Source organism: Acanthopagrus latus, chromosome 13 (genome assembly GCF_904848185.1).
Source record: "Acanthopagrus latus isolate v.2019 chromosome 13, fAcaLat1.1, whole genome shotgun sequence".
In the NCBI taxonomy this organism is placed as follows: domain Eukaryota; kingdom Metazoa; phylum Chordata; class Actinopteri; order Spariformes; family Sparidae; genus Acanthopagrus; species Acanthopagrus latus.
In genome coordinates this window covers 664,132-676,692 of record NC_051051.1, presented here as the reverse complement: position 1 = coordinate 676,692, position 12,561 = coordinate 664,132, and the positions used below count along the sequence as shown (strand labels likewise).

General features: G+C 41.4%; 1 protein-coding gene across 2 annotated transcripts in view; it reads left to right on the top strand.

The window, feature by feature from the left end:
- The window catches only part of LOC119031956 (gamma-aminobutyric acid receptor subunit beta-2), a 62,369-nt gene that overhangs the window by 22,040 nt on the left and 27,768 nt on the right, over positions 1-12,561 (top strand). For both annotated transcript variants that reach the window (XM_037120806.1, XM_037120805.1), the window contains one exon: positions 6,779-6,999. In XM_037120806.1, the coding sequence (XP_036976701.1) occupies positions 6,794-6,999 (206 nt within the window). In that variant the 5' untranslated portion in view covers positions 6,779-6,793. The remainder of the gene's footprint in view (positions 1-6,778; positions 7,000-12,561) is intronic.

Here is a 12,561-nt window from a genome sequence, read left to right as displayed (position 1 = left end):
AACAACTAAACGAAACCTTCCCCTAACACTGACATGACTGTTTAAACCTAACCAAGTGATTTACTTCACCAAACCCCATCAAGTATATTAGTTCCTGAGTATTTAAGTGCCCTTGACCTAACCAAAAAAGAAATTAGAAATGTAAAATGATAAGGGAGAAGAAAGTTATACTAATATGTTCCATTCAGGATACAAACCCCAGCCACCTAGCAGCTATGATGGTCCTACAACAACACTGACTATTATATTCTAGGAACAACACCAACACAGTAATATCAGAAACACCCTGCTGACTTCTGCTTTCACACTGGACAAAAATCCCACCAACACCAACACCCCACCAACAGCTGGCTGGAAAGTGGGAGGACAGTATCTGCATATTAGTGGTTTATACCTGAACCTGATCAAACATTAACACAGCAGATCAGAAAATAGATGTTGTTTTGATAGAGCACAGAGAAGGAAGTGTTTTTAGAACGGCTCGTAGAAGTCCAACAAAATCAGTCCAATATTTGTTTGCATGTTGTTCTCAGTCAGAGAGCGGCCATGTGGTGCGGGGGTGGGGATGAGGCGGGAGGAGTTAGTGGACAGGGCAGCTTGGAGGATGAGCGTGGTTGATGAGGTCAGAGGGGGCAGATGGGGCATCTTCTACTTTCGTCTTGATTTCCAATTGTTTTGTTGTTCTTCCAAGTGTTCAAACTGATGTGTTTGGAAAAGACCCAGCATACGGAAATTGGATTTTAAGTTTTCCTATAATACTGATGGCGAACGAGACAGCTATAGATTTTACATGTTCAAGGGCAACTTAATGTGCAGAGAAAGTCTTGACAAGCACAAACTATGGGCCTCGTCATTAATCTGAGCAATGAGCGATTGTTACTGACTCACATTTTGGCATTCATGAGTCTCCCTGGCAGTCAAATCAGATCAGACTCAAACTGTAATACCCATGGCATGAAATGCCAATATGAGGTTTTGCACAGTGTGGGTGCCTGAAGGGCTGTCTGACCAAGCATATACTGTAGATATATCATTGTCTGAATCTTTGCCGCTGTCTGAGAAATCTGCCCACACAGTGACTCCGGCTGTAAAATGTGACCTTTCAGTAATGAAACACAAACTTGAAGTTTGCCTGAGTACATTTGGGAGCACATCACCTGCAGAGCTTGTGGGCTGGACTAACACAGATTAAGTGTTCAATTAAGGAACACAGAGCTTGTAGTGTTGGACCGGCGAGGAAAATGCAGTCTTTTGTGGCAGAAAGTCCAACTTCTGTGTGTCAGCTCTTGGATATTCATATGATAGAGCAGCCATTTAAACTTCCACATCTCAGCGCAGTTGTTACTGTTTGCTGGTCTTTTCACCTCTCAGCAAACATTAAACATCACCAACACATTCATCATGAGCTTATATGTTATAACTTGTAGGTGTCCTCATCCAGTGACTGAGTGAAGTTTTATTCGCCTTCATCAAGATATAGTATGAGATTAAATTTTTAAAAAGGAGATATAATCAGCCAGCAGCCGAGGCGACCTGAGCTCAACCCAAATCCATTCAGTTACATATTTTCAAATTGAGACTGTTTATGCAGTGACATACTGAATATAACAAACCAAACAAAGGATCAAATGTAAAGTTTTTAATGACCTGACTGCCAGAAGGGACTTTCATTAAGCACAGTACAAACATTGTTCATTTATCTTCCACAACTCCTTAACTGTTCTCTCATTGTCCAATCAATGTGCACATCAGTTACAGCCTTGAATCTGGACCAAATTGAAAAGGGATCTTTGCATTACAACTATTTGAGGCCTGTCGGCAGACACATGACACACAACGAGAAGATGGAAGACTTATTTTAGAATGTGCTGGCAGATATGTGCAGCCTGTTCCTTTTGCATTTCACTCTACAAGTTTCTGCAGAGTGGTGATGCTGGCAGCAGGTCAGGTGAGCAGAGTCAGCACAGTGAATAGAAATGATCTCTCTGCTGCTCCTGGCTGTGGAGCGCTCTCTTACAGACTTTTGAAGGTGGTGTAGCTGTGTCAGTGTGCTGAGCAGCAATACCTCCTGTTCATTAGCATACCTGTATTACATTTATTGAATTTCAACAGATAAAGGCACATATATCAGATGTTATTAAATCATTGGGAAGAATAAACTTAATAACTTAACTTAACTTTAATTTTCAGTCCAACAGAGATGTATTCAGGTGTCTTACATAAATGACGTTTTGTTTAAGGGTTCAGTATATGCTCAGTTTCAGGCTCATACTTTTATTTCAGATGTCTAATAAAATATGTTTACATGTCTTCCAATGGAGCAGCACCTCCATTAACCATCTGTCTCAGCGCTCTGTCTTGTTAAGCCCCTCCTCCAGAAATTTTCAGTCTGCTCTGATTGGTGGGCCCGCACAGGCCTGAGCAGGCTCCACCCACTGTGGTTCTGCATCAGCACTTCATTTGTTATTACAACCATTGCCCCCCTGGGGTCGGTGACTGTGTAACTGTGACATCACAAAGTAACAGAAGTTGTTTGGAGGCACATTTTCTGAAACTTTTTTCTGAGGATTTCTGAGTGTTTCGATTGAAAAAATGACTAACTTGTATTGAAAATCTTGTGTGTTTAACAAGATCAGTGGAAAAGTATTCAGCAATAAATCTTGTAAATGAGAAATAATAACACAGTGGGAGGCATTCTGTGGAACTGGATATTAGTTATTAGTTATAATGGGCTCTCACATTCTTTAGTATGAATGTGAAGATATAATGATCTGTTTGTATTGTTCGGCAGCACAGAACATTCCTCTCATGAACCCGACATCATTCTTCCTGTATCACTCTCTGCCTCCTCTCCCTCCTCCTTCCTCATCCTCTCCCACTCTCTCTTTCTCCCTATCGATATAGTTTATGTACTGATGCTCATTATGACTGTTGTTATGACAGCCTCCCTTGCACTTACATGCACACAGCCACTGCAGTTATCCTGGTGATTTACAGCCTCCTCCTCCCCCCACAGAGAAAGAGAGTGAGAGGCACACTATAGCTGTCTTTGAGGAGAGCTTTATGTTCACTGTAAACTAGCCACCGAGGCACCTCCACAGAGGCCGTCCCACCGAGCAGACCGCGAGTAGATGTAATAATAGGCTCTTAGGAACGACAATGGAAACATTCAGTCAGTTTGATAATTACCCCACACATCATATAGCAGCTTGTGATCCATCGCTGTCAGATTTATTTTCTACAGTTACACAGCAGATTAACATGACTTCAGATTCAAAAACGTGAGGACAGATTGAATACATGCCAGAATGGCTGATGTTTTTTTTTTTTTTTACAAACGTTGCTTATTATGAGTGCCTGGGCGGCAAGTGATATAATACATCATGGCTCTTGTTATCTAATAACTGCTGTTTCATTTTTCAAAGGATATGTTGCTTATTGAAATGTCACACATTGCATCCAGAGTGCTGGGTGAAAATTGTAGCTGCACTGTTATGTTCAGCTCTGGCACACACACACACACACACACACACACACACACACACACACACACACACACACACACACGCTGTAGAGCATGTGTTGTCAAATGCACAAAATGCATTGATACAGATGGTTGCATTGTTCAGAAACACGGTGCACGTATCAGTCCTTGATGTGGACTGAGACAGACTACAGATGTCATTTTCAATGTCCACACATCTAAGAAGACAGGACGAGATAGTGTGTGTTTGTGCGTGGCCACGAGAGGGGAGAACAGCCTCCTTGATGTTTCATACATCACAGTAAAACGTCTGTTTGATGGAGTGTATTGATGAGAGCAGCGGAGATGGTTTGTGAGGACTACATGGCAACAAGGATCTCTCCAGCCACATGTGCTGTGGTGTGCAGCGTGCCAGTGAGAGCGGAGTGTGAGCTGTTACGTAACCAGCGACTGGGGATGAAGTGTTGGGAAGGCAGCACGTGCAGCCGAGGATCTGTCAGTGGAAGCAGAAAGACACCCAGACTTCAGATCTCTGTAGTTATTTGTTGTTGTGTGAGAAATACTACCTATAGGATTATTATTCTATTTCTGTTTCCCTGTTATGTTCCTTGTTATGATTCTCTGAAGAATGACAGATCGTTTGAATACGTGCAGCATTGAAAGAACCGTGTTGTTCTCTGCAGCCCTCCAGATTGTCTTCGCGTATATCAAACTGCAGGTGTACTCATGTCTTCCCCAGGCAGAAACCATTCATGATGTTTTGCAGGACAATAATTGTTCTTTCTGATAAGACATAATTATTGATGTCCTTATTCATATGTTGATATTTGAGTCTAAAAAAACAAACAAACATGCAACCTCATTTTTGCATCAGTCCTAAACACCTCATGGAGCTTCTACAGACCCTGTCATGGGTCCTAACCTAAGTAAGGCATTCACTCTTTCCTTTTCTTAAAAGAAGGCCTTCAAGATGGAAGCTCCCACACAGCACTTCACCCTGGATTTTCCAGATCCAGTTTGTTCCCATTCCAAGTCCAATTACAGTGCTGAAAGCCAGAATTGCCACTATGCTATTTATGTATTTGAAACAAAACCTCAACTCTCAGCCTCGTGGTGGCAGCTCCCCAAGCCAAATAACGCGTAAACAACGACAACATTGTGACAAAACCCATTTAAGTCAAACAAGAACTTTGGTGTGAAAAGCTGCTCCTGTTTTCCCTGACTTCATCTAGTCAATATCCCAGCCTCCAGTTCCCAAGGTGCTGTGAGATGTCAGATCTGTAGCCGACGGGCAAATTCAAAAATGCATGTTCAGCCTCTTTGCCAGGATGTGGATGTGCCAGTCATGACAAAAAAGTTCCCTGAGACAGCAAGTTTATTTAACTTCATTTTTCATGGATGATTGGTGGGCGTCTTACCTCAGTGAGCTACATGAGCGTCTGGCTGCTGGCTTGACTGTTTCATTCTGTCCCAGATTTACCATCAGGGAATTTTACTGCAACTTACAGAACTTCCTCTACGTGTTTATCAATTATTAATGCACTTTATGTATTTCAGGTTTCGTGTGTGCCATCTTAAAAAAAACGACAGAAACTGTGTCCTTGTATGATCACACTCAATACGCTGACGGCTTTTCAGATGAATTTACTGACCTGTATATCAGGAGGTCTGTCAGTGTTACTGTGTTTAGATGAAAACAAACTCAAGCACACAGAGGGACTTCTGTTTCTTGAGACCTGATGAAGGCTTGATGCCACATTACATCAGAGTTTGTTTTTAAGGTCTAACATGAGCACACCGGGACATAAAAGACATTTTGACAGTTTAAAAGAAACTGCCGTGCAGTTTTCTAGTCATTTTTTAGGACTCTTGTAACCTTATTCAGTTAAATTAATTGACTCATTGCTGTCGTATAACAAGCTCAACAAGCTCCCCAGTCATCAGAATAGATGATGGAACTGTCTGTGATACACAGATATGGTGCAACTTTACATTTTACCTGTTACATTTTGTAGTTTATGTTGAGACAACACTATGCTTCTGTAACCATTTGCCTCCAGGTCCACCGGCTTTTATACTTCTAAATGTTCAGAAGCAGCCGCAGACTGCCTCGATATGACAGTCAGGTCAGAAACATGTCATGTGAAAGCGATATGACACATTTACTGGAGATGTTTTTTTATGGTACCAGGCCCATGACATGTACAAATGTGAATGTAACTATGATTTGCATAAAGATAAACCGTAAGGATTTTAGATTGCCTCAGTAACTCTGCTGCATGCAAATCTTCTACATTCCATCCACAACAAACATTTCTGATGTTGTTGGAAAGGAACTCATTCATTGCATACACTGTATATGTTTCTCCTTTTTTAAGAACTATGCATCTTATGTCCAACAGGATTTCATGTCTTAGTCTGCTCCGTAAAGCGGACATGTCGAGTGCCTCAAAGACTATAAGCTGTCAGCACATGACCGGATGTGATGCGAGGGGTTCGTCTACACTCTAGTTCTGGGAGGGCAAACAGGAGAAAATGAGTGAATATGTTATGCAAGTGCAACATATTGAGCCCACTTCACAAACAATTCTTAATCCCAGAAAGACAGAAACTGTCAAAGCAAGTAGAGCATATAGGATATTTTAGCAAAACAGTTTTTTTTTTAAGGTTTGCTCCGAGGTTATTTTCATGGGAACATGTGGTCCGTTTCTTTGTATGTGTGTCACATCACGCACAGACACACACACAATAAGCCAACTGAACAAGCCGCACACTATTTTATCATATATTCACACACACACACACACACACACACACACACACACACACACACACACACACACACACACACACACACACACACCAAACCCTTACCATCTGTCTCGGTCTCTCTTCCCCTCGCTGACACGTACACACTCTTCACACTGTCTGTCTTAACCTCATGTTTCTATGAAAAGCAATATTCCCCGCTGCTTTGTGCTGAGAGTTCTGTACTGCTACTGTTCCATTTGCTTTTAAGTGAACTTCATCCAATATTGAAGCTGCGTCCAGTCTCATCTGAGAGCCTGCAGTGGAGCGGCAGTGTGAAATGCTTGCTTTTTGGGGTAACCCTCTCTTCTCTCTCTCTTGTCTCTCCATCTCTTCTCTACTTTTTGCCATCCATCTTCCTCTCTCTCTTTCTCTCTTTCTGTCTCTCTCCTGACTGCATCTCTTCCTTCTCCTCTGTCATTCTGTCTCTTTCCCTCCCTTCTTCCCCTCTCTGTCCTTTTTTGCCCTCTCTCTGTGCACTTTCAGGACTACACATTGACGATGTACTTCCAGCAGGCCTGGCGAGACAAGCGGCTGTCGTACTCTGAGATCCCTCTCAACCTCACCTTAGATAACCGGGTGGCTGACCAGCTCTGGGTCCCTGACACCTACTTCCTCAACGACAAGAAATCGTTTGTTCATGGTGTCACAGTGAAAAATAGAATGATTCGGCTGCACCCGGACGGTACCGTACTGTACGGCCTAAGGTGAGATTTGTATCTCTTCAAATAACATTTTTGACCACACAACAAGATCTATGTGTTGATATTTACATGTGAAATCACATCATCTGTTGTCAGGTAACTTTATATGTTTAATATCAAACACACCTGAACTTACCTGGGAGAAAAATCGGTCAACTTGCCTCCTGGTTACAGTAATACAACAGTGAGTCAATGACTGCTGCGTCGGAGTTAGTCAGTAATTATCTCATTAGAGCCAGATGAAAAAATCACTGATGTAAGGTACAATATTGCCCCCAGCAGAAAATGATAATGTTGATGACCTGAACTTCTTATGTCCTCATTTACAGGATGTGCAACTTCCTGTTAGGCTCAAATCTTCTGCAGAACCATAAAAAGCAGTTTTCAAGTTCAAATGAAATTTAATCAAATTGAAAATTAATGTTTATGTTACCCAGCTTCCTGATTGGCCCTTCCATCTGTGAATTAACCAGCTGGATCCCTAGACAGAGAACATGACAATCGATACAATGATTTACACTTTAAAGGTGCACTCTGTAGTTTTTTTAAATTTAAACTCAGAAAGGTAACATTTATATTTCTGATAATATAAATAAAAAATAAGTATTTGATACATTTCTATGACTTAATAAACAGTAAGTCCTCAGAGTGTCATCTAGTCCTAAGAATGCTTCTTGAAGCTGGAAAGGGGAAGAAAACTCCAGCTAATATAAACAGAGTAATGTGTTTATGCAGTTTATCAGTCGTGATTAAAAGTTCTTCCCCCAAACTATTGCTTCATGGTTCCACCAGAGGCGGACCACCTCGTCACACAGCAGCCCAACATTTCCAGGAACAACATTCCTGCTCATGTTTCCTTCTTAACTTCAAACCACAGCACACCAAATGAACCGACACCAAACAGCCCAAAAAGACATGACCAGGGACCGTAGCACATTAAAGGTCCAATTTTAAGAATTCCCAACTCATCCCATAATGATTCCGGCTTCATTGTTTAGCTTGATGGTGCCATTGTCAATCGAATACATCCTCCGACACATCACTGTAGATGCTGAGAAGGAAAAGACCTTCTATTCTTCCTTTCAATGAGAGAAACTACTAACAATGAATCAAATTAACATTACTGTCGACTGAAACAGAGATTTGGATTGTGAGATGACTGAAACATCCATTTATCTAGTAATGCTCCCTAACAAAGAGCAATTCAAAAAGGCCTGTGGTTATAATTGTGGAGGTCTCTTGATGGATGATGGATGATGGATGATGGATGGTGGATGGTGGATTTATCAGTTGGTGACAGTTCTCAACATGCAGCAATTCAAAGCTACAAAGACTCGACTTTGACAAAAAACATCAGGTTTGATTTCCGTGTGAACATCCTTCAGGGAGGCCATTCTTGGAATATTTTCCTCAGCTGACTTCTTTTTGCATGTTTGATATGTTAATATGACACATCCCATCTGGTTTCCAGTTGCCAGATACTATCCCCTGTCGTGCAATATAAATTGATTGAGCCATTCCACTGAGTTCCAACCTCTCAAAGTTTACATGATTACAGTGCACTTCTCACACCTCACTGATGCCTCATCAGTTCATTTTGCAAATAGGCCTCTGATGCCCAAACTCGATAAAAAGTTATTGAAAACCATAACGTCTTAATGGCCATCACGGCAGCGCATTGGCTCTGCTGTGGGAGATTGATATTAAACAGAGAGAGAGGGAAGACAGCGAGACAAAAAAGGAAGGAGAGAGGGCTTTAAAGAGGGATTAGATGGAAACCTTTTCAGTATTGCTCTCTTCGGTCTTTTTCATCAATGTTGTCCATCTTCATTACTCATCCACTGACCTGTCACAGTGTTCAGGATGTTTGAGTCTCTTTTACTGCAGAAACATCTCTGCTGACGTCTGACAGAAGGAAGAGGAGGAAGGAGAGGGAGGAGGAGTGAACTTGAGAAAGGCAGGAGATGAATAAGGAGACATCTATAACAGAGAGGAAATAATTGCAGCCTACAGAACATACAAGCAGCTCTTTTGCCCTCACAAACACAGTCAGTCACATTTTACTTTTCTTGTGTTAAGTTCTTGAGTTTAAGAAGAAAGAAAAGAACCTGCCTGAATGATCCTGAATACATCCCTGAACTGACCCACTTCAGGCCTTTTGTTCCAAACAGAAGCACAGTAATCAGATCACATCCTCACTGCAAAGAACCTTCACACTCCAATTATGCCAGAGTGAATTATAATCAGATGTTAGAGAATTATGTTTTCTATGATCACTGATATATTTTCTTGCCTTCATATTAAATCAGAAATCTTCTTGTCAAGTTTACAGTTGGTTTCCTGACACAACTTTTCTTCCAGAATCATAGCAGGATTTAACACATTTGCAGACACTTGATTTGATGAAAAGCAAAGCATAATGCATCAGAGAACAAAGTCCACACAGCACCGAGCACACAGCCTGACAGATTGTGAAGCGGTCTGATGATGTTGTTGTTTTGAATCTTTTTGAGGCTTATTGCAGTGGGACATAACAACTTCCTGGACATATTGTACCCAGAATACTGTCACTCCCCTGGGACATCAACATGGTACCATAGCAACTTCACTTATATTACATTTAATAAGATTTTACTCGATCAGTGCGTCCAAGTGTCTCACATCAGAGCTTGTGTGCTCGTTTCCTGGAACAACAAAAGAAGATGGAAGTACGCAGAAGAAGGCTAGAGAGGCACCAGAACATTCTGAGGCCAGATTATTCTGAAATAGAACTCAAATTATAGAAATCATCTCTGTGTCGGGTCATTTGAGTTAAAACGGATGACCTACACTATCAACCAAACCATTTAATCCAATATGCAAATGAAAAATCCATAATCACTTGGAATCTGGGTTTGCACACTCTCCATTCACTGCAGAATCTATGATACAAAGTCAGTGCAAATATTACTTTGGATGAAGTGGGATTAGACTGAAACTGGGAAAAGAAATCCATCACCCTTGACACTCAATATCATGTAAGTAGGATGACCAGATTTTTACAAATCCTAAAATGGGTCATGGGATCTTGCGCATGTCTGTGAGTGCATTCAAATCGACGCAGCCCATGCAGATACAGCATATTACTGTCCCCTGAACGCCTAATACAAATTATGTACTTATTTAATTTATTATGCCAATAAATTAGATTAGACCACATGAAACTTTAATGGTCCCTGAGATGAAAATTGGGTTATTGCAGGCAGAGGCGCAGCACAAAATTCAGGCACTCTCAGTGGGTCCCTCCACACATCCATCGCTATTAACAATGAAAAGTGCTGTGATCGTTATTTTAACATAGAAAGGATTCATGTAGGAAACATCTTAACTATTAGCACACATATATCATTGTAATATGCTGTATATCATATTCAGCATCTAAACTCAATGATAACATCTGGTGTTTTGTTTTGAACATTAAAGGGAAACTCCACCAATTTAACACAATCAAATGTGTTTGCAGGAGAAGTTGTCTTGAGGAGAACTTCTGTATATGTCAACAAAGCAGTATGAAGCCTTCTGTGGCTCCAGAGGAAGCTGTATGCAATGTGATGCCTCTCAGTGGCTAAATTGCATTGTGGGTAATGTAGGCATCACATTTTGAACAGTAGTCATCTGGTAACACTTTCGGACCCATGAACAGTTCAAAACAAATGATCAAAATCGATGCAGCACAATCAGAGGAATTGCCTTTTTTTATTTCACAGATTCTTCTTTCTTTTTCAAGCCCGGCGCCTACATTACCCACAATGCACATTAGGCCCAGAGTAACATCAGTGGTGGAGATCATTTATCAGATTACGTGCAGCTTCGTCTGGAGCCACATAAGGTGTTAAAGTACTTTCTTGATATGTGCCACAGCATCTAACTCTTCTGAAAAGAAGGAATGTCTTAATACTCTGAGGAAACAATGTGAAAAAATCACACATTCAAAAAGTGCTTTGTAAGAAGAGGAAACAGCACTTCAGGAAGCAAACTCAGACTAGACAAACTGCATATTTATTTACAGCTTAAAAAACAAATTTTAGATCAGACTTTAAGAGGAATATGGCACCAACACCTCTTCTCTCAAGTGGCCCACAGTGTAGTGCTGCTAATAGCAACCTGGGCATCACAGTTCACAGTTTGTTCTCTCAGAAACACACTATTCATACTTTAATATGGAAATACTGGCCACACTATCTGTAAACACAAACAGCCAGATGCATTGTTGAAAAGGAGAATCTTCCCATTGAGGGACTTTATTGGAAATGTAATTGGATGCAGCGAGTCCAGCGATGCTGATAATAGAGAACGCCGCACACAGAATGTACAAACAGCTGATGAATATTCACACACACACTTACTGTATTTGCCATTCAACTTCCAATTCACCCCGCGGATTCATTGTGTCGGCTAAAAGGCAAACAGCACCATGCTCACATCCTGTTGACAAACAAACTAGTGTTCTGTCTTCACATCGTTCCTCACAGCCGAGCATCGATCTTCAGAACCATTTCAAGGACGTTCTTTAACCAGTGAAGAAACATACAGCAAACAGCAGGAAGTGACTTCAGGAAGTCAAATAGAAATGCAAAAGCAACTGATAAAAACAAATGTGCTTCTCTGCATTTTTAGCTGGGTGGACCTGAGAAGGCACATGTGAAGCCGGTGCTGCCTGTGTTCCTTATCGGGGTTATTTGCTGCAGGATAGAGCTGAATGCTGAACCGAGTCGTGTGTTTGTCACTGAGGATTAGTGAGCAAAGGGAGAGTGAGAGTACGACTGCTTCTCTAACCGTTAAGGAGAGAAATGAGCAGCAGCTATCTGACTTTATTAAACGATAACGTGTTGATGAAACATTTTGCCTTCCAACATTAAACCGCAGTTATTTCTGCTGAATATGTGATTAGTGTTACAGCATCCAAGTGATTTGTTTTCTGTGGGCATCCTACTCCCTATGTTTTCTTGGTAGGCTGTAGGTGGGAACCAGCTGGCTCCGGGGGACGAGTGCTCTCTGGATGCTGTCATTATCTTAAATATCAAGTAATGTTTTTCTGGCACGTAGCACATTTAGTGTCTCTGAATGATACTGATAGAACTCTGCAGGCCATGAAAGAGAGGTGTTAAGATCCTTTATGGAAGCATAACTGGATGTACCGCAGTGTTAGAACAACTGCTTTGAATGCAGAAGGTATTCATACCTTATTAAGGGAGTGATAGCTTGGAGCGTGGAGAGCTGGGTCGGTTATGAGGCTATCCAGTGTTTTGTCTGTAAAATCTGACTCTGCAAAGTAACAGAGTGGGATGAGGATCAGTTGACAGCAGTAATAAGTGACCAGGCACATACTCTGTATTTAAGTCACTTTAATATAAAGTTATATCTACTTATTTACTTTCCACCGAGCGCGTCTGTTCAGAGTTACCAGCAGTGTTCACTTGGCCTCAGTCCCACTGACTGCTGGAATCCCTTAAGGATACTTGGCCCTGATTTGACCTCACAAGTTTTATCCATCCAGGAACGGAGTCTTTGAGCACAGTCTGGTGA